At 35.2% G+C, this 25,229-nt stretch overlaps 1 protein-coding gene across 3 annotated transcripts; it reads left to right on the plus strand.

Moving 5' to 3' along the window:
* LOC143353714 (uncharacterized) lies at nucleotides 1–25,006 on the plus strand. Of its 3 annotated transcripts, none has more exons than XM_076787239.1 (13): nucleotides 1–308; nucleotides 1,502–1,861; nucleotides 14,293–14,355; nucleotides 17,252–17,599; nucleotides 17,827–18,121; nucleotides 19,391–19,532; nucleotides 20,354–20,547; nucleotides 21,148–21,787; nucleotides 22,360–22,523; nucleotides 22,688–22,846; nucleotides 23,067–23,199; nucleotides 23,606–24,426; nucleotides 24,661–25,006. In XM_076787239.1, the coding sequence occupies exons 1-13, from the start codon at nucleotides 280–282 to the stop codon at nucleotides 24,796–24,798; spliced, it is 3,486 nt and encodes a 1,161-aa protein (XP_076643354.1). In that variant the 5' UTR covers nucleotides 1–279; the 3' UTR covers nucleotides 24,799–25,006. The 3 variants fall into 3 exon arrangements, with proteins under 3 accessions (XP_076643354.1, XP_076643353.1, XP_076643352.1); XM_076787238.1 differs by having other exon boundaries at nucleotides 22,363–22,523; nucleotides 23,600–24,426; XM_076787237.1 differs by having other exon boundaries at nucleotides 2–308; nucleotides 23,600–24,426.
* Nucleotides 25,007–25,229: the final 223 nt, after the last annotated feature.

The raw sequence follows: 25,229 nt of genomic DNA on the forward strand, positions 1-25,229 counted from the left end.
AGGTTGCACGGTCCCTGCGTATATTGTGAAACACATTTAAACTCCATTACTCGTACTAACAAACAAACACGGTAGCCTTAAATTATAAAACTTTTAGTAATTCTAATGCATTGATTTGTAATGATTGAACTTGCGACGTAGGAAACATGTAGGTTTTCTTAACTGACGAAATTTGCCTCATAGTTTATTTATTTTGGTTCGTTCAACAAGTGAAGTTAAAAGACGCGCTTCGACAGTTGCTTAGTGGCTTTAAATTTAAAAAACAAAAGGATTACGAAAATGACGGATGTGGAAGATTTAGGCTATTGGTAAGTGTATTGTCGTTAGATTGTACGTTTATAAACTTGTATGTAGAACAAGGAAACTAATAAAACTAAATACACCTATTTTCAAAAGACTGCAAGATATATTAATGCTTTTTGTAAAAACTGAATACGAATACTAACTATACTTTTATTGCACATTGGCAGCGTATACAACCACTTTTATTTTTGATAACCTTTAACGATATTTGCAATATAGATTTATGCTGTTTTTCTAATCTTACAATTATAGCACTGACAAAAACGCTTCCATGGTTCAGACAAAAACACGGTAAAAAAAAACAACTATTATTACTGGCTCCATGATTTCGACAAATACCAAATTTTTCAAATTTCTTTCGCGCATCATCTAATAAATTAGGTCTTCTAGCTCGTTAAGGAGGTATTCTGGTTTTGAACTTTTAATAAATCAATTTTTTTTATATTTTCTTCAAGTATAAGTGTAAGTATAAACAGAAGTTGCTTTCTTCTTATTATTTTAACGTGCCAGAGACGGAAAAATGTTTACGAAGATCAATAATTTGAATACAAAGTCCCGTCATTCATTAAATAATCAAGATTTTTCATTTATTTCGGCGAAAGACTGCGGATCTTTACGCATAATGAACATTTTCTGCATCGATTCTTTTCTACATATTCAATTCTTTCTTTAATCGTTTTAACGTATTGAAAATAGTATATTTTAGCGATAAGAAGTGATTAAGAGAGTAATTTACAAATTTTTGTTGTCTTCGATCAGCAGAAAGAACGGAATCGGGGCAACAACGAACGCATTTCTTCTTAAAACGTACTCTGCGAAAATATATATATATATACAACTTAGAAAACAGTTTATGTACTTTAAATAAATATCCATAAACATGTGCGCAAAGTCCTAATGCAAAAAGTGTAACAGCTCTTCTGAGAAAATTCGTAAAAATTGGTAATATAGAGAATGGCATTCAAAATCAGAATTCCCCCTCGAGAACTTGTCTTGGTTGTTCGATCTAATTTCAAAAAAGTCATTTTATTGCGAGGAGTATGCGAATATTAATGCAGGCTGGTACGTACGGTTGTCGCGCAATTTCTACCCCAAGATAAGGAGGCTCGCGGTGTCGCGACGCAGAATTTCAACGTCCTAGCCGCGGAGACTAAACTAACAATTTTTTTTTGTTTCGCGCTGGTTGAAATTTCGAAAGGAACAGCTCTCGAGGACACGGGAGATTCGGCCAGGACATCGGTAGTGGGGCAGCGAACGTGCAAGGGATCGGATTCAGTAGGAACGCGAAGCGGCTGTCGGTCAGAAGTGTCAGAACCAGAGGGAATTGTCGCGCCGAGACCGGCGCTCGACAGCTCGTCGTCAGTCGCGAAAAAGACGCGGACCGGCTCGATCGGCTCGATCCTCTCGATCGGCGATCCCCAGCCAGCAGGATTGTAATCGCGTTGATCACTAGTGTCACAGTGCTCACCTGTCAGCTAGCCGAGTCTTACCTGCTCGCCGTCGGCCGATGCGCCACGTGCGCGATGGGCATGATGGGAATGTTCAAGTGGCTCAGAAAGTAAGTTTCTTTGTTTTTCCAATTTTTCCTCCGTTCCAGTGGACCCTTCAGTTTTAAATATACTGCAGACCCTATCAAACCCCATCAAAAATTAGAGAAACTGCATACCGAATAAAGGGTGCCTTCCATCTCTAATACTTTGCCCCAGAATCGCATAGTCTTCTTCATGACTAGTTATGACCGGCATCAGACCTGGGCAAATTTTATTTAAAACGAAAGCAAGCAATAACTGTTTGAAATAATTTATTTAGTAGAATCGTCTTCAATACTGTTACTTGAGAATAAAAATAATACCGATTCATTGGATGTAACGGCAATTTTGAATAATTATAAAAATAAAATAACATGTTATTGCAAACGATATTTCAAATAATGTGATTCCTGAAATGCACTGGTCTGCACGGAAGTACATTTACGAAAGTACCAGTAGCTTCTTCAGAAATAGGGTTTAAGTATTGTATGTTAACTGAAAATTATTTGAGGCAATTGAGTTGACATTCTGTGTGTTCGTGGCCATACGACTTTGAACGGTTTTGTCAATAACGTCCACACATAAGTGTGCTCAGTTTCTTGTTGTTGTAGAAGGTTAATTATTATTGTAAGTGAGGAGACAAGTTCCATCTATAAACTGTTCGTTCAGATTAATTGTACAAGGTTTTATTCGCGATAACTGTACCACGATCGGTCAAATGACCGGTTTCACATTTTTTGTTTCATAATTATTGAAATTACAAAGGTGCTTTCATCAGAAATTATTAAATAAATTTCTCCGTTCAAGCAGACGCTGTTATGAAAGTTGCAATTAAGTCTTGCAATTTTTATAAAACAACGTGTATCTGTCACAGTTTATGCTCGGTACGGTTATTGTTAAAATATACAATCACGTTTTAAATCATAGATGAACCGATTATTTAAATGCATGCACAGATGACTTCTGTTCTTATTTCACTTACAATTAGAATGATTTACTGCATCGTTAATTTTGCACAGCATTCTCGATATGTTTTATTGTAGAATTTGTTCTATGCGGTGAAAATATTACTAGCATTATTTATAGTCATAATTTAGCAACTGATAGCTTTATCAATTTGTGAAAGTGTTGTCCGGAATTAATGTTCGAGGAAATGGAGCTTCGGTAACTCGAAAATCTTGCTAATTAACGTTCCGCTGTAGTAATCAGGCCGCGAACGTTTACATATTTGAAGACCCAATTAGAAAAACAGGAACTGAATTGATAGTAATTTCCCTCGTCAATAAGAAATATCAAAGTTACGAAAGCAATCTTCAATTTTTATGGCATTCTCGAAAGCACATTTTTATGATTACAGTTTTTTTTTTACATAATAATTATTTACATATGTAATTATCAGACTGCGGATTTCAATGGAAAATAAAAAAATGTTAACATTTACTGCGAGACAAAGGAGCTACGTAGACATTTAATTTATTTTCTTAATCATTTTAATGAGCTAAGAGTAATGCAACAGTATTTTTAAATACTTTTAATGTTTGTACTGTTTTACATTTGAGCCACTCATTTTTGTAATGATTTTTTGTCTAGTAATTGTATAAATAATATAGTTGCTGGTATAAACATTATTTTCCTTGTATCGCTCGAAATTTACATTAATTTGATTAAAAGTTCTTTAAAATAAATAATAAACATTTAGCTTTAATAGTAGTAATTCTTTTAATTTTTCAATTCTTCATTTCACACATTTAGAAACGTTGCAAAATCAACCGGCTACGAAAATAAAATATTCAATTATTCAGTGATAACGGTTCATGACGTAGGTACGTTTGAAAAGTGCTATTGTGAAGCAGCATTCACCGTTGGTTTGGTAATGCGATTACCATACGTGTTTATCGTGCAGGTACATTAGTTCTAACTAAACATTTTCCAAAGATTCGTTTCTGTTTCTTCCGCGATTTTATCAATTTACACTGAAAACTCTATGCGCGAACACTTTCATTGCGTTCGATAAATTGATCTACATGAACATACAGGGAGTCTCAAAAATGTTGTATTTCCTTGAAAAGGGAGATTCCTAAGGTCATTTGAAATAACTTTTTCCTTTACGAAAATGTTCCCCGTGGCTTCGCTAAAGAGTTATTAACGAAAAACACGGACCAATCGGAGCGCGGCTACAGCGGACGGATTCCGGCTCGACCAATGCCAACGCCACGCTCAGCGGGACCTGTCGCCGAGCCGAAACCCGCCAGCTATAGCCGCGCTCTGATTGGTCCGTGTTTTTCGTCAATAACTCCTCAACAAAGCCGCGGAGAACATTTTCGTAAAGGGAAAAATTATTTCAAATAACCTTAGGAATCACCCTTTTCAAGGAAATACAACATTTTTGGGACAGGTATAATATTTTAAAATCAAGGAATCGCAAAATTGCATAAACTTTAAACAAGGTTGTACTTTAGAAATATAGAACGCCAAAAAATCTTCGAAAGCGTTTCAGTACATTAAAATGGAGACCGGAAATTAAATAAATAATCAATTCTGTATACTACATTTGTTGTAAAGGAAGATGTGAATTACCTTTGAAATGTGAAACTCATTTGCTAAGATAACGGGTCGTTACTATTGAACAGATTCTTGAATTATTTCAGAATATTTCTGAAGGTAAATTTTCATTCTAATAATTTCTTAACGACACGTACGATGCCAATGTTTGCATGAAGAGTAGAATACGTAAGCACATGAAACACCAACTGTCGGATTGCAAATGTCGCAGTTGTTGTTACAGCGCAGTCTTGTGTATTTACAAAGGCGCTTGTTTTAAAGACTCGCGCACGTAATTACATTGCAATTCTCGTTACAACCTCGAGAGTGCTACGACCTCTATGATCATCAGCGATAAGAGAGCGTCACAGCCTAAAAAGTTTGTCTACTTGGGCACATACGTTTTGCAAATGTTCTTTTCACAGAAACTCCAATGACCACCCTCAAGTCAACAGCAATTACTTGCTTGTTCCCAATTTTTGTTCTGTAATAACACAGTGGAAAAAAAACCGTAGGTCAAATTTTTAAGAAGTCGTTGCACAGAGAGGAGGCCTCGGTCTTCGAATCTAAGGCAGCTTCATTTACGAGTAAAATTTTTGAAATTTTCTGTCGACGTTCGAATTTGCAGCATTTTTATGGAAAAAATGGTTCTTCGATTTTTCTAACACATAAAATCGAAATAGAAGGGTTCGTAGGGAAAATAAGAGATAGAAGGAATTTTTTCGCGAGCCTGATCTCCACGGTGAAAACATTTGTTAAAGATTAACCTGAATACGAATTGAACACAGCCGGCTGACACACGGCCATACGATAATGAAGGATACACTAGGTAAATGCAACTCATGCAACAAAGTCATGGCAATTAACCGCACATACTCCAAAATTGTTCTGCAAAAAAAAAACCGCACAAAAAGCAGGCATAAGTTTTAAATCAATTTGAATAGACATTCAACTTCAATCATTTCTTCCATTAGCGATATAAATCTGAAAAACTCCGTTTATACGAATATCGCGAAAGTAATCGCTAATCGCCAATGACATTCATGTGACTCCAAGCCCGACAAAAAGTTTAATGGTCTTTCACGCTCCGTAAACTGTAATTAAATGATTAAAGAGTGCTGTTTGAATATAAATAAAATTCCTCTTGACACTTTTGTTTAACCTTACCTCTGAATTTTGTATGAATTCTATGGATTTAATGTAATTGTTTTTTAAATTAACAAACATCAGGGCAGCTTCTGTAAACAGTAACTTAAAAAATATTGTCATGTTAATCTTCAACGAGGTAAAACATATATTTAGTGTCTTGTAAAATATTTACTAAATCTAAATTTTTTTTCAACATCTACTGCAGATTTTAAGATATACTTAGGTGAATACCTGGGAAATTTCAGTCAAAGTTCAAGTCAAAATGAGATAACCTCTCGCAAAATGTAACTGTGTACATTTAGGCTAACCTTCAGAAAGAAAACAAATTTGCGACAGGGAACAATGTCTCGTCCAGTCGTTATTCCTGTTACATGCGTGACGCGTAACGTACGATTCCTATTTCTTGATACTAAAGTCAAATGGACGAACTACATTCCCGCATTTTTCACGAAGTGAACGAAATTTTATCAATCGTTTTCCACTTAGCAACGGTAATCGAACGAAATAAGTGAGTAAAAATCGAATCGTTCAGTTTCTTTAATTTTATCCCGTGATCTTAGTTTATCTACAATTTATAATTGTCGGAAAGTGAACATTTTTGTAAACGTTCTGTTGGTTCCGATAAAATATTCTTTATTGCATCGTTAATTGTTTCGTATTTTCTGGATTACATGAAAACCAGAATAGCCGCTTAACGAAAAAAAAAAAAAAACGGGCAATAATTGTCCAACATGTAACAATAAACTGTCCGCTTAAAAATTTCTCATTGTTACACGCGTGTAATCTCGCAACGACCAAATCTGTTCCGGAACCAGTGTCCAACAAACTGAGACGTTGCTATTGTCCGGAACAGCGGTGACAAACCAGCGTGCATTTCTCTCGCTGCGTTATAACAATGCATGTGATAATTACAGTTGCTAAACGTATCACGCGTGTGACACTTATTATGAATGTTCTATGCTCTATTCTGCATTCAAATAAAGTGATCCACTTTTACACATGTAGTTACAACAGACGAATTCTTCTAACGGGACAGCCGAAGCCGACATATACCTGTAGTTTAATCTTTAAAATTGCGTGAAATTAGGTTAAACATCTACAAATAAATTCGAACAAGTGCAAACGAAACGGGACTTGACTTTCTTCGTGGCTTCAGTAGATACTAGGGGTGTGCGAGAACGCGACGGTTGGGACGAGTCGGGCCGGGTCGGGCCGGGTCGGGCCGGGTCGTGTTCCCGAAAATTTCGAGAACCCGGCTACCATTTCTCGAACTACTCTGCAGTACTGTATAGTAGCGTAAAACATATGTAAATATACAGTCACACACGTGTTTATATGACACTCCGAAACCATGAATGTATTAATTAAAACGTATATAAATGGTGGGTGGGTTCTCGGAATTTTCGGGAATCCCGACTCTTATGAGAAACTCGAAATTTTCGAGTACCCGTCCCGATCCCGGAAAAAGTTCGTATTCCCGACCCGACCCGACCCGATATTTCGGGTTCTCGCACACCCCTAGTAGATACCGAATAAAATGATATTTTATTACATTTCATTAATATTTATGCTCCCTCATTTTTTACACTCCACAAATTCACATAGTGCCGTAATGTACTGCCATGTTTTGAAGTTGGATTATTTTCGATATTAAGTTTTGAGTCGTTTAGTCGTTATATTAATTATACTCATTTTTAAAGCATAATCAGTATTAAAAAATACAGTGTTTACTCTTTGATGCCCGCGACCTTGCACTTCTCCCGAGCTTCTTGGCCCCTCACGAGGTATACTGCGCGGCAGAGCGGGACTTTTATCGGCTAGGTATTTGGGACGTATATAGAGTAAACACCAATAATGTTCAATAATGTTTTTATGTTAATCTAATCACGTTCAAAACATTAACAATTGAAAAAAGCTTTTGTGTGCCCCTTCAGTCTTCGTAAATCAGTGCAAGTATACAGATCAACTGTCTATATAGTTATTTACTTAGGTTTATATATATATAGCTTAGCAGGTCGAAAAATGAGCTCACGCATTTCTTCCTGCTCTTGTTCGAGATCTCGGTATAATTCTTGCGTAAATGTGCGCTAAAACAAAAGTAATTCTGATACGATATGCAAATTAATTTTTGCATGGGAATGTGAGAGCTATCGTACGCTTTTGTCTAGCGGCGTCTACTGCCGGCGCCAATTAACCATGCAAATGTCAGTACTTTCACAAGGGGTACTTTCATCATTGGGATCGAAACTTTCAATAAAAATACGCAAATGAGTAGAATAACTTTATGCGATCGTGTAATTGCGCTATAGGGAAGTTTAATCGAAGAGAAAACTGCGAAACGTGGAATTCGCTAAACCTGCAGGGAGGTGCTGTCAAAATTAGAACTTGAATTTCTCTGTTATTTTTGAAAATATGAAAAAACTTCATTAACCAAAGTTTTTCATCATAAAGAGAACTACAATATGGCTATAACAGTTTTTCTGTAGGTGAAAGAATTTCGAAGATTCCAAGGTCATCTTCACTTTTTTAAATAGAAGCGTGCATTTTTCTGCACACTATTCGATGCCATTCTCTATAGAAAAGTGGTAACCTATGTATGTTTAAAAATAAATAATTTTAAAGATATTTCGAATTTAATTTTGTTATTTTTGAGATAATATTGTACTAGCCAATTCTGTATTTCGTCAATTAACCGAAAAAAAGTGATTTAACATTGCATATTTATAGAATTAAAATTTCATCGATTGGATATTTACATTTGTAGTTCAATTTGAACTTCCGTATAATTAATATAGATTAAGAATTAAGTTTTTTTATCATGTACCAGTTCGGCCACCTTTCTTTTGATCGACACCCGAACAGCATTTGTATATTCTATCTTGAATGTTATCCACTTCGCTAATATTTTGTCTTGGTTTTCGGTACTAATTATCAGCCAGTTGGCGCGACACACGATCATGGTAACCTTCACCTATAACGCAACACACTTACAACAGAATTATGTTTTATCACAGACGCCGTTGCAACCGGCCCCCACCGCTGCTAAAACGCTGTGATGATTTGCAATAAAGCGCTAGTCCCTCCTGCGCAACGATGAACGTGGATGTTATCGTGGTTTTCATCTAATTTAGTTGCACATGAACGTTTTTACGAACATGTACAGTGTTCCACGCGGCACAGTGTCTGCGATATCGATCAGTGCGAATTCGGAATTTCTGTGATTATCTCAAGAAACGGTGTAAATTTCAAATTCTTAACTAACGTGTTTTAAAACTAACATTCTCCTGTAAATGAAATATTTCTGACTGGGAGCCTAGTACTTTTCACACTTCCACATTTATTTTTGGTAGCGCTGCTTTACAAAAGTTGTTAAAATTTTGTAACAATTTTGTATCATTTTAAATATTTTATGTTGACGTTATGTTAATTTCACAGCATCAAAGTTTTCTTTTTTTAAATTGATAAGTTTCACTTTTACAACAAAAAGTTGTGCTTCAGTGATTTCTCTGTGATTTAGTGACTGAAATGTCGACATTTGTATTGTTCAATACTCTATATTTAATTAAATTTCCATCTTCTGAAACTTGTGGAAACTTGTGTTCAAAACCAAAGGTACTAAAAACACATTATTTGTAACATTTAATTTTATAGTTTACAGACATTCTCATTTGCTTTACTATTTCTACAAAATGGAACTTATAGTTCTCGCAACTTAACCTTAATCGTCGCACTGGTTTCATAATTATATAACTGATACATTATGGTTTCTCAGCTGCATAACCAACTTCATTATTAACTAGTAACATGTAGTAATACTTTCGGCGGTTTTCGCTTCGTTCGGACATTTAGTAAAATTTTGTATACGTATCTTGTGTGTAGAATGTATAACAGGGTGGTTCTTATTTACTCTTGAAGAAAATTTTTTTCAAAATTTTTTTACAACACCCCCCAGGATTCTTCCTATTAATAAAAAAAAATCTGTGCTAATGATGACTTAACCGCCCTCCCCCCTCTAATTTCACATGGACTACAACATATTTCATTTAGAACAAAATCGCTTTTCTCGCAAAAAATATTAAAAAAGGAAAAAGTACATGTCAGTTTGACACACTGTGGTCTGAGGTATATGCACACAAATAAATCACTAATAGGAATGATCTCCGATCAAAGTAATGCCCTATACCGTTAATACTCAACAAATTTACTGATCCATAAAATTAAAATCTTACGAAGCCAATGGTCTGTAACATCGCGGAAATCCTGTGTTGGCATTTCGTAAATGCGATGATCTACGAAATAAACATTTAGATGTATTTAATATTCCAAAAGAATTTCAAGTATTCGATGAAAGGATGTCGAATGAAAAAAGAAGTTGTTTAAATCTAGCTCTTAATAAATAAGTTCCACATGTCACTTCTATAGGGTAAGGGACCCTATATTGATTATACTTATTTTTAAAGCATAATGAATATTAAAAAAGAGATATTAAATTTTTTCATTAAAATCAGTTAATATATATATATATTTTTTAATATTCATTATGCTTTAAAAATAAATATGATTAATATAGGCACAGTAATTGGGCCCCTAATCCTAATGTAAAAAATATCGACCATATAAACAAATAGGTTCTCTTCAAATAACTCAATGCCAAATCACGGTAGTATAGTATATTGGTTTACAGTAGAACGTTTTGTAGTTTTGTATAATATCTATAGTCGCAGATGAGGGGAGGTAGCACGAATTGAGGGGAAAAAGTTACCCTCTCTCTGCCAGTACCCGGTTAGTCACGTGACGTGAAGTTAGAGTGGGGATGCCAGTTTTAATCTGACTACTACGATAATATCTCAATACGTAAATTTCATCATTAGGAACAATTAAGTGACAAACCTGAAATATCTAGCAATAATTCCACGTACACAGTGTCCAAATAATTACATTGTATCAACCTGCCCCTATATCAACTTTCCCCGATCTCCCCTACAGTTTGCACAGGTGAGCAATTACAAAAAAAAAACCTCGATACGCGCTACTTAAAATTCGATCGGTCACTCGTAAAGTAGAATTACCGTTTTAACAGTATCACAAACACCGAATAAAATCATAGTTAAGTGAGTTTCTCTGTGATTCCCGTTTTTCTTTGTTTGCTCCGTGAAAACATCTCCAAAAACTGTCGAGCGTATCGATGCCACAGGTTAATTACGCTCGAAAAGAATGGAGTCTTTAGCGTAGGTAGACCGTTAACTATAGTCAACCCAGCTCCACCGCGATGTAACGACCTCCATTATGCTCTAGAGCAGGGGTTCCCAAAGATTTACCTAGGTGGGCGAAATTGTAAATTCCAAAATATTTGTCGGGCCAGAAACAAAAAAGGTTGGTACTAATTTCATAATTTAACCGTCCCTCATTTATGACGATAATTACATTTTCATTAGAAACTGTTTATCAACACATTTCAAAAATATAATTCGCGGGCCGCACTTTGAAAACCCCTGCTCTAGAGTCCGCTACACTATAAAAGTGATCATACGCTTCCTCGTAACGTGCACTTCCTATACAAAACATCGCACAAAAAGGACCAGTATCTGATCCTTTCTACTTGTCGGAAATTCGGAGTTATTATGTAAAGGTTATACGTTCAGGCTACATAGAAGACACACGTTTACTACACGAATCACTGAAGCTACGAAACGAAACGGTTACTCAGAAACTACATAATATGTTTCGTTTTTCTGGTGACGTACAGTGACTCGCAGTAATATACACATATTCGGACACTTTTAGAAAGACGATAACTTTTTTAAGACTGAACCATACGACTTGGATTTTTTTTAGAAGTTAGATCGACTAGTTTGCTACACGAAGAGAGAAGGGAAATTTTGAAAAAATTGCTGTTAGTTTGAATTGCGAAGAAAATGCTAAAATTTATTTTTTACAACTTTTTTATGTAGACCTATGTTGAAAATTTAAAAAGTCCGTCACTTATCAATTTTGATGTGCCGAATACGAATCTGAAAGTCTTTTTTGTTTTTGTTTAAAACTATATACCTACACTTAAGGTTTAGTTCAATTTAATATTATGATAATGTTTGTTATTTTGTGTCTTTGTCTTTGTTAACCCGTAGAATAGGATCCCCGACTAAATGCGATTTGTCTAATTAGTATTCGTATTGATTAACAACGGATGTAAAATTATCTGTGAAATTTAAATTATGTTTGCATAACCGTCAGTATATAAATAATTTCAGCTTTTACACAATGGAAAGCTAATTAAGAGGATCTTTGTAGCGATCTAACAATTATAAAGTGTCCGATTGCAATACTCTTGCGCTATAGTGAATGGCATGTTGCATCTGACGTTCGCGATGATGAAATTCGCGAATTGCATTATTTTTTGCTGTATAATTGTCGCTAATGAAACTGTGACGATGCGGGTCTTAGAATAGTGACGGGTCAATTGTTGCTACGCGAACGCACAATAAAGGTTTATTAAGCATACTAATGCGCTATATGCTTTCTCCGTTAATAGTTGCGTACGTCTTGGTATGAACGAGCGGAATCAACAGACGACGTGATACCCATTTGAAGCACAAATTAAGTTGTTGTATCTGTCGTCCGGTGATTATCATATTGTCGGATTGTTTTAAAGCAGTGCATCTGCTGCCAACGGGTCTTTTTCGATAAAGTGTGCAATCATTATTATCGAAATAAATTTCCGCAGGACAGATCCATGAAAAACGACACTGTTCTATTAAATATAATTATTCAATAACAAACCATGTATTTAAACAGCAAAGTAAAAGTTTCGTTCTAAAAAGAGGATCATGACGCCCATTCCACTCTTGAAATCTCGTTTCGCTACTATCCGTAATCTCGCGGGCGTATCTCTATTACTGCAGACATGGCAAGAATCCTAAGATTTGCGTTCGTGCCTCTTTCGAATCAAGATCAACAACGGAAATTATATGCAGGCATCAAATACCAGAGCAAATTACAAATTGCAAAACCAGTGAATCGTAGACCATTTTTCGTTTGTAAATGAATTTACATCCTTCATTCATGGAAAACTAGTCGCATTAACGTCGAAACTCGCGCAGCTAGTTCTTTATTCTCCAGCACAAGAAATAGGAAATGCGGTCGTAAGATATGCATGATCTACTTACATAGTGCGTGTCCCTATTTAAACTTTCCAGGGAACTGTCTCAACGCAATTTGAGAATATTGCCCACAAAATTTTGACTTTAAGTTTTTACAGTTTAATTTCAATAATTCCACACGTATGAATAAATTACTTTCAACGTTTTAATGTTTCTATGATTACAAATTAATTATTGATACAGCAAGTATTGCTGATACAGTAAAGCAGTAATTAAGATCTTCATATTCTAATAAACTATGATAACAAATAAAACTTTAGGAAGAAATTAAAATATTTATTTACTTTTCATTTACTAGTATATATATATATATATATATATATATATATATATATATATATATATATATATATATACTATACGTCATGCGTTAATAGAAATTTACTATAAACAGTGTTAATAGTAAATCCTAAAATGGACTCGTTAAAGGACAAAATCAATATTGATAATTAAATTATTGATACATGTGGCTGTTATAAGACTGATTCAAGGAAGTGTGCCACTTGTATACATAGGTATATGTCTTACTCTTCGTCTTTGGAGAAGTATTGACATTTAGAGTTTCTCTAATTCACGGATTTTACGAGAGTCCAGTTTTCAATAAAGATTGCACTACGTGAAGAACTCATTAATATAGAGATAAATATTTTGATCAGTATTAAATGCAAATTGGAAAGTTTTAATTAGTTCTCCTTTCGATGGAACAGTAATTTCTGAACGACAATAGAGATAGCGTTTGTTCGTTTTCGAGAATACACATTGCTTGAAGCACTTTACGTGCATCTTATCTGTTTCGTAATTAATCTTTCTATTCTATTATCTGGTATGCACCGAAGTTGCGAAAATTAGTACAATTATTTTTATATCGGGATAAACTGAATTCTTGAATTAATTACATCATTGGTGAAATTAAATTAATTAAATTTGCGTTTCGTACACTTTATAATTAATAAACTACTGGAAGGTGCAACTACTATACTTTCATCCAATTGAATCAAGGGGTGATAGTACAGTGGAGAACACCGGCAGACGAGGAAATTCCTCGCAATCAGGATCAATTTGATCCAGTCAATTTTAACGATTGACTGGAGTGCAATTCATTGTTCTGGTAATCAGCTGAAAGGATTTTCTAATCGAACTTTGTCTTGCGCTTAAGTTCAATCTAAAAAATTATGTTTCATTTAAACAATTTCGCTGTTCGCCAGTCCCGCTTCTATTTAGCGTTCAGAATTCGAAAAATGGATGTGGGATAATACAGGGTGGCCCAAAAGCCCTTTCTTCCAATTTCGAAATAGTTTCTTTTAAAGATTATCCGAGTATTATTGTGAGTTACTGTATGTATAGAACCGGCGCTGACGAAAAAATAGAGAGAAGAACAAAGACATGGGAAGTAGGAACGGAAATCTGCCTCGGTGGGTGATGTTGCTCTGCGATCCATGAAAATGGAATAGGAGAAAGTAGAATTTCGCAGAGCCTATGAATTTCGCGAACGAGGAACAGATGCTATCGACTGTTCGCTTTTCATGCTATTTTAGTCACTTTTTCTTAATACTCTTGCATCGGATCGACGCGAAATAATTCGAGTTTAACAGTTTTATGTATTTTTGTTACAGAGACATTACACATCGAGAACGAAACGGATGGAATTTAGCACAAAAGCAGTGTAGTCTAAACAAGTGAGTCAAATATGTATTATTTTAATGAAACATTATTTTGAAAATGCAGGCAGAGATACGGAAAAATGTAATACATACTAAAAGATTAGCCCCCCTTGTACATTTTATTTTAAAAAACAGCTTATAACACTTTAGTGTACACCCTTTATGTAGTTGTGCATATGTGGCAGCGTACACGTCAGCAGTATTGGTTGTCCACCGCTGGCCGCTTATCTTCTGTTTACAAACAAGGCTTGTGCGACCAATCCCCGCGTCTAAACAGAAAATGAGCGGTCACCGCGCATAATTATAGCAAATTCTAAATTTTTAACTTCAAGTGTCGAAATGCAACCCCATGGCACTATTACCGCCATGCTTCATGGTCGAATTCAAATTTTTGACTCGCCGCTCTTCGTTTGATATCCGCCAAATTTTAGTTTCCCAGTTAGCTAAAATACCCACTGATACATTATGTACATCATGCTGCGAAAGATCACATTTATTTAGAAAATATGCTTCGAATAACCTCGAAAATGACATCAGGTAGTATAGCTTTTGTCTTCATTTTTACTTACAACAAAAATATTTAGTTGTTCCTTTTCACATGGTACACCCTGTATATTCGTTAACAAGGACACTACATGCTTTCAATCTTTACGTGTTCACAAAATAATTCACGCAAAAATGATTAATTAAATGAAATTAAAATTATTTCTGTCGTTCTAAACAATTTCATAATAAATTCAATAGTTAACACCTTAGCGTAACTTTCACGGTTATACCTTAACGTGTTTACACTATTCGTATTACGTGCTGCAATGTGACCTGTTCTGCGACATCTGCGAAATAAATTTCCCACCCAAGGAAATAAACACTCTTACTTACGTAGTTCCCAAAGCCCTCGACAATTTTGCTTGAAAAGTTCAATGTTAGGTTCGGTTCCGGTCCATTGTAGTTACGTTAAACCTCGTTGCACACGAGAAAATAGCAATCGTTATTACCGCACCTTCCGCGGGAAATCGTTCAAAGCTGTCGATCGACATCCGTAAAATTGTCTCATAAGTACGTACACACATGTATTGGTGGGGATTCCCGCGTTCAATTGGGTCGTCAACAATGTTTCGAACTTTACGTAACTTACGATCAAAAGTTTAGAATACTACTTACTAAAATTCAATTTCAATAAGTCTTAACATATTAAGATGTTCAATTCGAACAAATGACTTCTCACCGAATTCAAATCTACGTTGTACCAATCACAACACGCGGAACTCGGTAATGACCAATAACCTATTTTCTTTAGAATTTTGATGTATATATTTACATTTCCATGCTCGATCTAGTATACGCGTAACCAGTGATATTAGCGTGCTTTAAAGTTTTGTAAAGTAAGCTACTTAGTTAATGTGAAGTGTATTTATTTGCCTCAAAAATGAAGAAGCAGCAAAGGTCGAGGCGTCATTCCAAACAATCGTAAGTGCTAAATTTTTCTGATAAGACCAGTAAGCGCCTTAACCTATTTCGTAACGTATAGCAGAAAGGAAAATGCGAACTGACAGCGGCTACCGGAATCTTCTAGTCGGAGTGACACTTTGCTCAATACATCGGGTAGTCTTAATAATTTTTTATTCCCGCTTTAAATTAATATATTTGACGTACATAACAATTAAATTAATGCTCGTACGCATATTGACATCAATATTTAGCAGAATACCTTCTTTTTTTTTTGTTTTATAAGGTACTTAGGACATGGTGCGTATGAAGTTAACGAACTTCACAATGGTTTTCAAATGTTATATATTTGTGGAACAAAACTCGTGACATTCACAGAGGATTATATTTAATTCACAAGTTTCACGAGAAATGTTCGAGTACATACAAATATAACTTATTAAATATGAAATACAAAATAGTCAACCGTATTGAACATTCGATATTTTTTTAATTTCCTTACTACTTCAAGCACTTCAATGTGTGACTAAACACTATATTATTCCGCGAAAATTATGCTTAACCCAGATTAACAGTGTCAGGATCTAGTTTTCTTCTTGTTAGCAGCAAAAAGTGGGAGGGGATGCATAGCAATTCAAAACTCGGATATCAAACAGTAGAATGACAACAGAATCTCGTCATTTGCTGTCTAGTGTCTCATTATTGAATACTGACAGCTGCAGGAATGTATTATACATTTGCAGGGCCTGAGGGGGAATAAAATTTCCAGACCCAACCCAAAACTTTTTATTTCTTAAACGAAAAAAGAAATTTTATTGGATTTTTATTTTTTAAATTAACCGCATACCGCTTTTATTTCTTAAATTAAAACTTCAAACAAAATCTTATAAATATCTTATAGAGTCGCCTTCACCGTCTGAGTAATAATTCGCCGCTGGACAAGTGACTTTCGTTAACATGAAAATTACAATTTTTATAAACTTTCGCATGTTTTAGGGATTTTAATAGAATTGAACATTTTTTCTATTATTAGGTACTTTTACTAGATACTTTAATTCCGTAAAGTTATAATACGCGGTTAAGACATGTTTTTCTAATTTCGTGTATACATATGGGGTGTCTCTTTTATTTCACATTAAAATACATCATATGATATATGTATACAGGGTGTCTCTGAAATAGTATTTTTCTTATCATCACAAATTAAAAGAGATATTTATGTAGATACCATTAGATGGTATAGGTTGTATATACAGGGTGTTCCCAGTAAATTGTTAACAGTAAGTATTTCAAAAAATGGAAGAGGAAAAACTTACAGTATATCTTGTTGGCAACACGATAACCTATGCCAATTTCTTGTGTGTACATTACTTTTTAAGAAACGAAGGTGATCTTCAGGTTTTTGCGGCCCTGCTATGATTTTAGAAATGTGTAATATAATAAAAAAACATTTTTTTGTTTCCAGCGAATCATACCGAAACGCTCTACAAGCTTTCATCGAGCGTAGACGATGCTCCGACGACGTGGAAACGGATGTACAATGTAGTCCTGACAAAACGAGAGCCGATCTTGTCGCGAAAAATAATAACAAGAAATACGATAATGAACGTATATCGCAGGAATCCAAGTCTGTCTTACGTGGCATACCCTGCGTACCAGCCTCGGAGATTTTTGAGGTCGGTTGGATAGCGGGCACGGAAGACCGATACCTCGAACTAATTTTTGCCGAGTGGCAAAACACAAGAGTTTCTCTGAAAAGGCACATACATCCAGAATGCAAAAATGCAGTGAAAGCTGATTTAGATGTACTCGTGTAAGTCTCAATTAGCGGTATAGCACGAAAAATCGATTCATGCAAATAAAAATCATAGATTAGCATTCAAAACAACTTTGTATTGTAGGATGATAAGGTTTATTAAACTATGCAAAACATTCCTCTACAATACTTTTCTATCTTCGGTAACAACTGACTTATCATTCGGCCCAGTTGACGAACTGGGGTATGATAGGAGAATTTTTTCATTTATTTATGTGATTTAGGGAAATCCCACATCCGAACGTGATATTGTTGATGGGTATCACGCAGACGGATGACCACGGGCTCGTCTCCATTTTCGAATCAGTCGATTGCACCCTGTACCATTACATACACGAGCAGGGTGAACGGATATCGATACAGAGCATAGCGAAATGCGTAGGAAGACTGTCCGATGCTTTAAGACATTCCCATGCTCTCGGGTATGTGCACAGTGCCATCAGCTCGCACTGCGTCTATCTGGCTTCCAGTGGCATCGTCAAACTCGGCGGATGGGAGCTGGCAATGCACGTCGATAACGTAAGTGGATAAATCTTATTTTTTTAATCGTTTATTATACCGTCGGCTTTCATTAAGGAAAAACGTAGAAAATACGCCAACTTCGTGTTCGTTTTTCTCAGAATCTACTACAGCTGTCAACTGCAAATTTTTAGAGCGCCTAGCATTACACGTGATCTTACATGGTTGATAGACAATTCATTAATTTTCAACGACGAAATTGCACGACTTTTAATGCTACACTTAAAGGTTTTCAAATAATGAAATTCAAAAATTTAGTCATCATTTTCGGCAATTCGTACTCGGTCGAATGTTCCAATTATTTGGAATAGTTCTGGAACGGTTAAAATTGTGTGGGTGCAACGTCATATCCGTCGTTTCATTGGCGCACCCAACGGTACCTCACCGCAGGAAATTGTCGACGTTGTTTCTCACAAAATGTTCATTTTTGAATAAATTCACTGTACCGTGACATGCTTAATTGCGTCCACCGTCGGGCCCATTGAAATTCCCGTAAGTCATAGACAATGGACTGTCACATCTGTTATGGACATTATTTTTGGACAGCTGACTCATATCGAACATACTTGTTCATGCGTTCGATTATAATTGTTTTCATTACACAATAGCACTGTGCATTACATAGTCCTTGGTGTTATGTTTGCAATATTATTTCGGTTATCACATAATACAGTGAATCACAAAAGTTTATATACACATTTGTTCATTCATTAACTGAAATTAAATTTTGAAGTGTTTATATGTGTTTGTAAAAATGTATAAGCAAATAACTTTGAACACAATGGAGAAAGTTTCAGAACTTTAATAACTTTAAAAGCGCTTGATATCGCTCAACTTTAAACACGCATAACTTTTGAACCAGTGAATTCCTCACATTAAAACTTGGATTTTTGGCATTTTTTCGTCAAGATATACAGGATTATATTTTAAAAAGTTAGAAATTTCTGGGTTGTCAAGGTGAAGTTTCACCCAAAAACGTAATTTACACGTCTTCTAACCAAAGAAATTAATAGATATAATAGTTTATAATTTGTGCGATACACCGGATTCTTGTCAACCACAACAATCAACTGAACTTAGTTGAGCACAAAGCAACGTGATAAAACGTGATTAGGGGAACTCCTAAAGATTATTATAATTGTCGAACTGAAACAGAAATCTTACGAAATTGGGACTGTGCAGTAATTATAAGTCGTCTTGAAAGTAACATTTTGTTTTTACCTGTATTGTTTTCATTTGACGAATTTTTGTGTTATGCTTTCACTATAGCCGAAACCGAACAGGGAATACGAGGAGCGGTTGAGAAACGAAATTTTCCGTTGGCAAGCGCCAGAGCTTTTCCACGATTGCAAACCATGCAAAGAGAGCGATGTTTACGGGCTCGCCATGTTAATTTGGGAAATGTGTACAAGTAAGTGTTCGAATTGGTATTTTTAATCCTCATATTCCTAAATTTTTGTATGATTATTTCAATCGGTATCGAAGACCTTGGTGCAAAAACCAGGCTACTTCGTTTTTCAACGAAATTCTACTTGTTGAAGTTTTTTACATCTCTTTTGTACATTCCTGATTTTTTGGTGCAAGAATTACACAATTTTTAAAATCTTAACTTACCCGATTTGTACACGATTGTTAAGATTGTGAAAACGCGTCCATGTGGAATTTACTAAATAAATTTATTTCTTTATATATTGTTATAAAAATCACTAAAAATCTGAATAAATATAGTTTTTTAGTGTTCAGTAAATATAGTACTAAAACACGAGCTCCCCTACTATTAAAAGTTTAGTACATCATTGCGACTATTAGCGTTATGAGACTTCGCTACACTTATGTTCAGCATAATTTTTTAAAATCAGCATGGTAGAAATTTCATAAATGGCTATAGCGCACATCGAAGACTATGCGAAACTGCTCAAATGTTACCGAACAAAGTTTACCGTGCGAGGAATGCGTTACACAGATTTCTTCAAGTGAACCTGAACTATTACGAGATTAACTATTGCAAGTATAAATTCCGCTGCAACCCTACTATAAAAATCAAACAGGTTTAGAATATTATAAGGAAATGAAGTTATGTTTGCTCAGATTTCGATCGATTCCGCAAAGGATGTGTTTCTCTGCGCACTTAAATTCGTTGTAAAGAGTAATCAAAATTCGTTGTGAACTTTCTCGATATTTGTAAATAATTAATTCACTAGGATTAACAATAGCTTTTTGATCGTTCTATAGTGCAAGTGCCGTGGAAAGGATATAGCAGAGTAGACGTGGAACGACAATATGCACAGCGGAAACGTGGAGTTATTATGTATTTGTACGATTTTCCACCGCTACTTCACAATTTGCTAGAGGCAGCACTACAGGTCGATGTCAACAAGAGGACGCTAGATATGAATCGAATGCGTAGATTCTTACAAAGACTAGAGGTTTGTTTTTCCCTCTTTCTCTAAATCAAACTTTAAGCCGACTTGGACTATACATTTGTTTGCGGTTACAGATAATTCAGATAAAAAAAGTTAAAACTTGGGACCTTCGCTAATTTAAATCTCTTATAACTTATTTCACACGTTATCTAGCAAACTAACTCTTCTAATATCTCAAAACAAAATTCGAATCGTTCGATCCAATTTTAAGAAAGTTGTTTCGTTTTAACATTAACCGTACCGAACAAATCTGTGGCTGGTATACGTTGTTTTATAAAAATTACAATTTACTTCGATTTCTCGCAATTTTTATAACAATGCGTACACTTTGATGAAGAAATTGATTTAATAATTTCCAAGGGAAACATCTTTTTAATCCCTCACGCGGTGTACCTCGCGGTAGTGGGGATAATTCCGAATCCAGTCCTTGGCGACATATATAGAGAAATCACTGTAATCATAAAATAAAAATTGTGAAATCGGTCATTTGTGACCGGTCGTGGTACGGTTAGCGTTGAAGTGTGCGCGAATATGTACTTTTGTTCACCATTGTACGTTAGGACTATATCACATAATGCTTATAATCTAATGCTATATATTCAGATGCAGTACGAAGACGAGGAACCAGTCTACGTCGATAAACACATGAACAATAACAACGAGCCTGGGAAAACGTACATCCTGTCCCCCGCAATGACAAAGAGCGATGGTTCGAAACTGACGAAAAGCCCTTCGACGAAACAGTTGTTCGTTTCGAACAGTTCCGAATCCCCGACGAAACAGTACTTAACCGCGAAAAAGCTAGCATCCAAGCCGAACGGGAACGTAAGAACGACGGCTCTCATCGAGCCAATAAATATATTCGACGATGACATTCGACGTAGCAACAAGGATAACGAGCAAAAAACTATGAATGTGCTTCATAATATACAGAACAAGTACAAGAAAAATAACTGCACGTATTGCACCTTGGACGTGGCAAACACTGTCCAAAACGACGATTCGAACTCGCTTGAGTCCTTTATGCAATCGTATAAAAATCCGTACAAGAAAGTCAAAGCGCCGCAAGAGAGTACGGATTCCTGGGTCACCTCGGTGTGTACGCCTGCATCGTTGGAAACCACCGACGATGAATCTTTCAAAGATGCTATAACGAACTTGAAACAGTTGAAGAAAGACCTGGCGGACAAGAGGGAACATTTCTTTTATGGAAGTGATTCGTCTCAAACATCTTCATATCCAGGTATGTATGATATAAACGTAACAATTACTGAGCTATGTCCACACTGAAGCAACAACGAGCAACTTTTAGTCGATGTTGCACATATCCTTGAAAAAGTCGCCCCTTTTATTGACTATCATCATTGCTTCGTAAATATCATTGGAATTATATCATATTTGGTATCATTTTCATTAGAAAAATGCCACAAATATGTCGGCGAAAGTCCCATTAAAATATAATGAAAAATAAAGAAGTTTCACCACGATACACCCGACCCGTATTATGCTACACTCGGCGACCGAGGTCTCTTGAGTTTCTTGGCCCCTCGCGGGGTATTCCCCGCGGTAGTGCGGATAATTCCGCGACATTTATCGGCCATGCCTTGGCGACATATAGAGAATTCACTGTATGTGCAATTAAAAATCGATAAACGCATGCATTTTTATTCTTAATATATTGTTTCTAAATGTTCTAAATTTTTTCTTTGCCTCCAAATGTTCTAAATATCTCAAGATACCCTGGTTGAAAGCGTATTAATCGAAAAATTATTGTAATCGCCCAAATTAAAACGCTTCTAAATCTGTGTATTCTAGTAGATCCGAAAACTAAGAAAAAAGCTTTAATACAAGCAAAAAGCAGAAACTACGAACCGCATAAACCAGCTAGTCACAAAACGAGCATCCAACCAAAGTACAACAAATCACCCGGTCAATACGATTCGTCGTGTATGAAATCGTCAAACCATCAATATCGTAAGGTACAATATTATTATATAGATACACAGACTGAATTATCCGAAAGATCTACTGAAGTATATTTTGAAATTAGGAATATTTACAGCAAATTATCCTTTTGTAGAAAAATGTAGATTCTATTTCAAGTTATAAAAAATTCAATCCGATGTACTAATTTTTGTTTTAGATACCTTACTCTCATGTTCCAGTGCCCATTAAACAAGCTATAGCGCAGCCGCAAGTATTAAATTCCGATCCACAAAGCTTTTTCGAAACTTCTTTGTGGAGAAAGGAGAAGTTGATTTGCTTGGCCAAAATGAGAAAATCTTATGGGGATGAATTAATGGTATTTCATAAATCTACGTCCACGCTGAACCAACGGCGAGCAACTTTTCGTCGCCTCTCGTTGGCTGTTTCTTCTTTTATTCGGTAAAAAAAAGAAGAAAGCAACAAGAGGCGACGAAAAATTGCTCGATGTTGTTTCATCGTAGACATGGCTTAGCATAGCTAAAAAATATAAAAACTGCGGGAAAAGAAACATATCGGTATTGTTACGAATTTTCCAGTTGCAGACACACTGTACACAAAATACAGACGACAATACTACAGTTTCTACTATCACTTCTATTAAAAACACCACGGTGGATTCAAACTCACTGAAACGTGACAGCACATACGTTATAAATCAGCAACCACAAGGTAATATTAAATTGAGAGAGTTATATTTGGGATTCAAAATTATATAACAGTACGAGTCACAAAAACACGCTTATTACTAGACTATGGATTTTATGCATTTATGACAAAAATGGGTAGGCGTATTTTAAAACAGTAAAAACATTAGAAAAATTTTAAAATGCTGTTACATTATTTTCAACCTATTAAACATATTAAGAAAGAAAAAAAATGCTATTTCACTTCAGTCTGTTGCAATTCAGGTAGAAAATTTTTATTTTGCATAAAGATCCGCAATCTACTTATTACTTTATGTTTATTAAACATGTCCCGAATAGTACGAACGTGTCCGCGGCACGAACTTATGAACTAACTAAATTACAGTTAAATTTACCTCCATAAATTTTAATAATCGAATGATTAGCTACAGAAACAGAAGAGAGCCACGAAGGATACACAGCAGTGTCTGAAGACGCGGACGATTCGACGGACGCTAGACTACAAGTTCTAAAAGACGCTTTGGATCGTGCTACAAAAATTGTACGCAGTGTCACACCGAATTCGGATGTATCCTGTCGGTCCCCTCCTTTCGAAACTTACGAAAATTTCGAAGTTTCCTTCGATAACAGTGAAGCTTTCAAATCCATGTTCGAAGAGCTCTACAATTTGCATAAAACTAACGATAACGAAGAAATTAAAACTATTGAAAAATCAACGCCGGATGATATGTTTTTATTTAGGAAAGAGGACATTAATCACACAACTGAAACAACGGACAATGATGAAGGCGCCAGAAAATCTGAAATCGATGTTGCTAGCAGCACCACCAGCTACGATAATCATACACAATCGTTCAACGCAACGTTCACCAGAAATTTCGTTTGCGAGTCCATTCTTGAAGTATCGAGCGAATTAAGTAATTCTTCCAGCGATATAAAATCGGACAAAACGTGCGAGTCGCATAGCATTAAGCATATGGCAGTCGATTTCAAGAAACCCTCAGATATTACATATAGTCCTTCAAAAACAGAACGAACAAGCGCCGAGAATGAAGAATGTCCGCAGAAAAATGAAGAAAAATCAAAAGAATCGAAGGTTCACTTACTATTCGCAAACGATTCAACAAAGGGTAAAGATTGCAATTCATGTAACCAGAAAGCTTTACCAAGGCGGCGTTCTTTACCTGCAGCGTTAGGCCAATTAAGGCTAGCTAATAACTCCGCGCTAGGCAAGCTACCTATACGCAGAGGGGTGAGCATCGTAGATTAATTTCTTATTGCTAGAAGATTCTTGTATTGCTAGAAATAAAGAAGATGTTTCAATATTCTTCTTCAGTTAAGACACCTAAAATATTAGTACAATATTCTAAGACTATAATATGACTATAATAAACTACAATATATTATAGATTATCAATTTGTCATAAGAGTATAAAATATTTTTGTATCATCTCTCATGTAACTATGTGATCATTTTTTCTTTCAGGATGTTCCAGACAATACCGTTGAAGATTTATACATAGATGACGAATTCGGCGACAGTTTAAACGTTAACATGGTTCTGATGTCCACTGATGATGATTTCTTGTCCGACTTCTCAGACTTGGATATAACAAAAGAATAATTATCATTTTTGTTATAATAATTTATTCCATTTTAATTTTAAAAAAATACAATAAATGTATTTTAAGTTCATATCATAAACATTAATGTAATAGCCGTAAATAGTGCTATAATACTATATAGTAGCAGTACAGTACTATATAAGATTTAAAACATATCAACATCTTTGTGTAAACCTTAAATATATGTAATAAATAACATCATTTATACGAAAAGTATTTGATAACAAAAATAAATGCCTTTGATATAAATACCTAATTATAATTAATTTATACACGTATCCATACATACATATATATGTGTGTTTATATATGTATATATATACATACACAAATAAAACATCTTAAATAGTAAATATGATTTTTAATGTGCATACGGTGGTATTATATTTGCAATATGGAAAGTACATAATGTTGACATTAAAAAAGAACT

Source organism: Halictus rubicundus, chromosome 4 (genome assembly GCF_050948215.1).
Source record: "Halictus rubicundus isolate RS-2024b chromosome 4, iyHalRubi1_principal, whole genome shotgun sequence".
NCBI classification, from domain to species: Eukaryota; Metazoa; Arthropoda; class Insecta; order Hymenoptera; family Halictidae; genus Halictus; species Halictus rubicundus.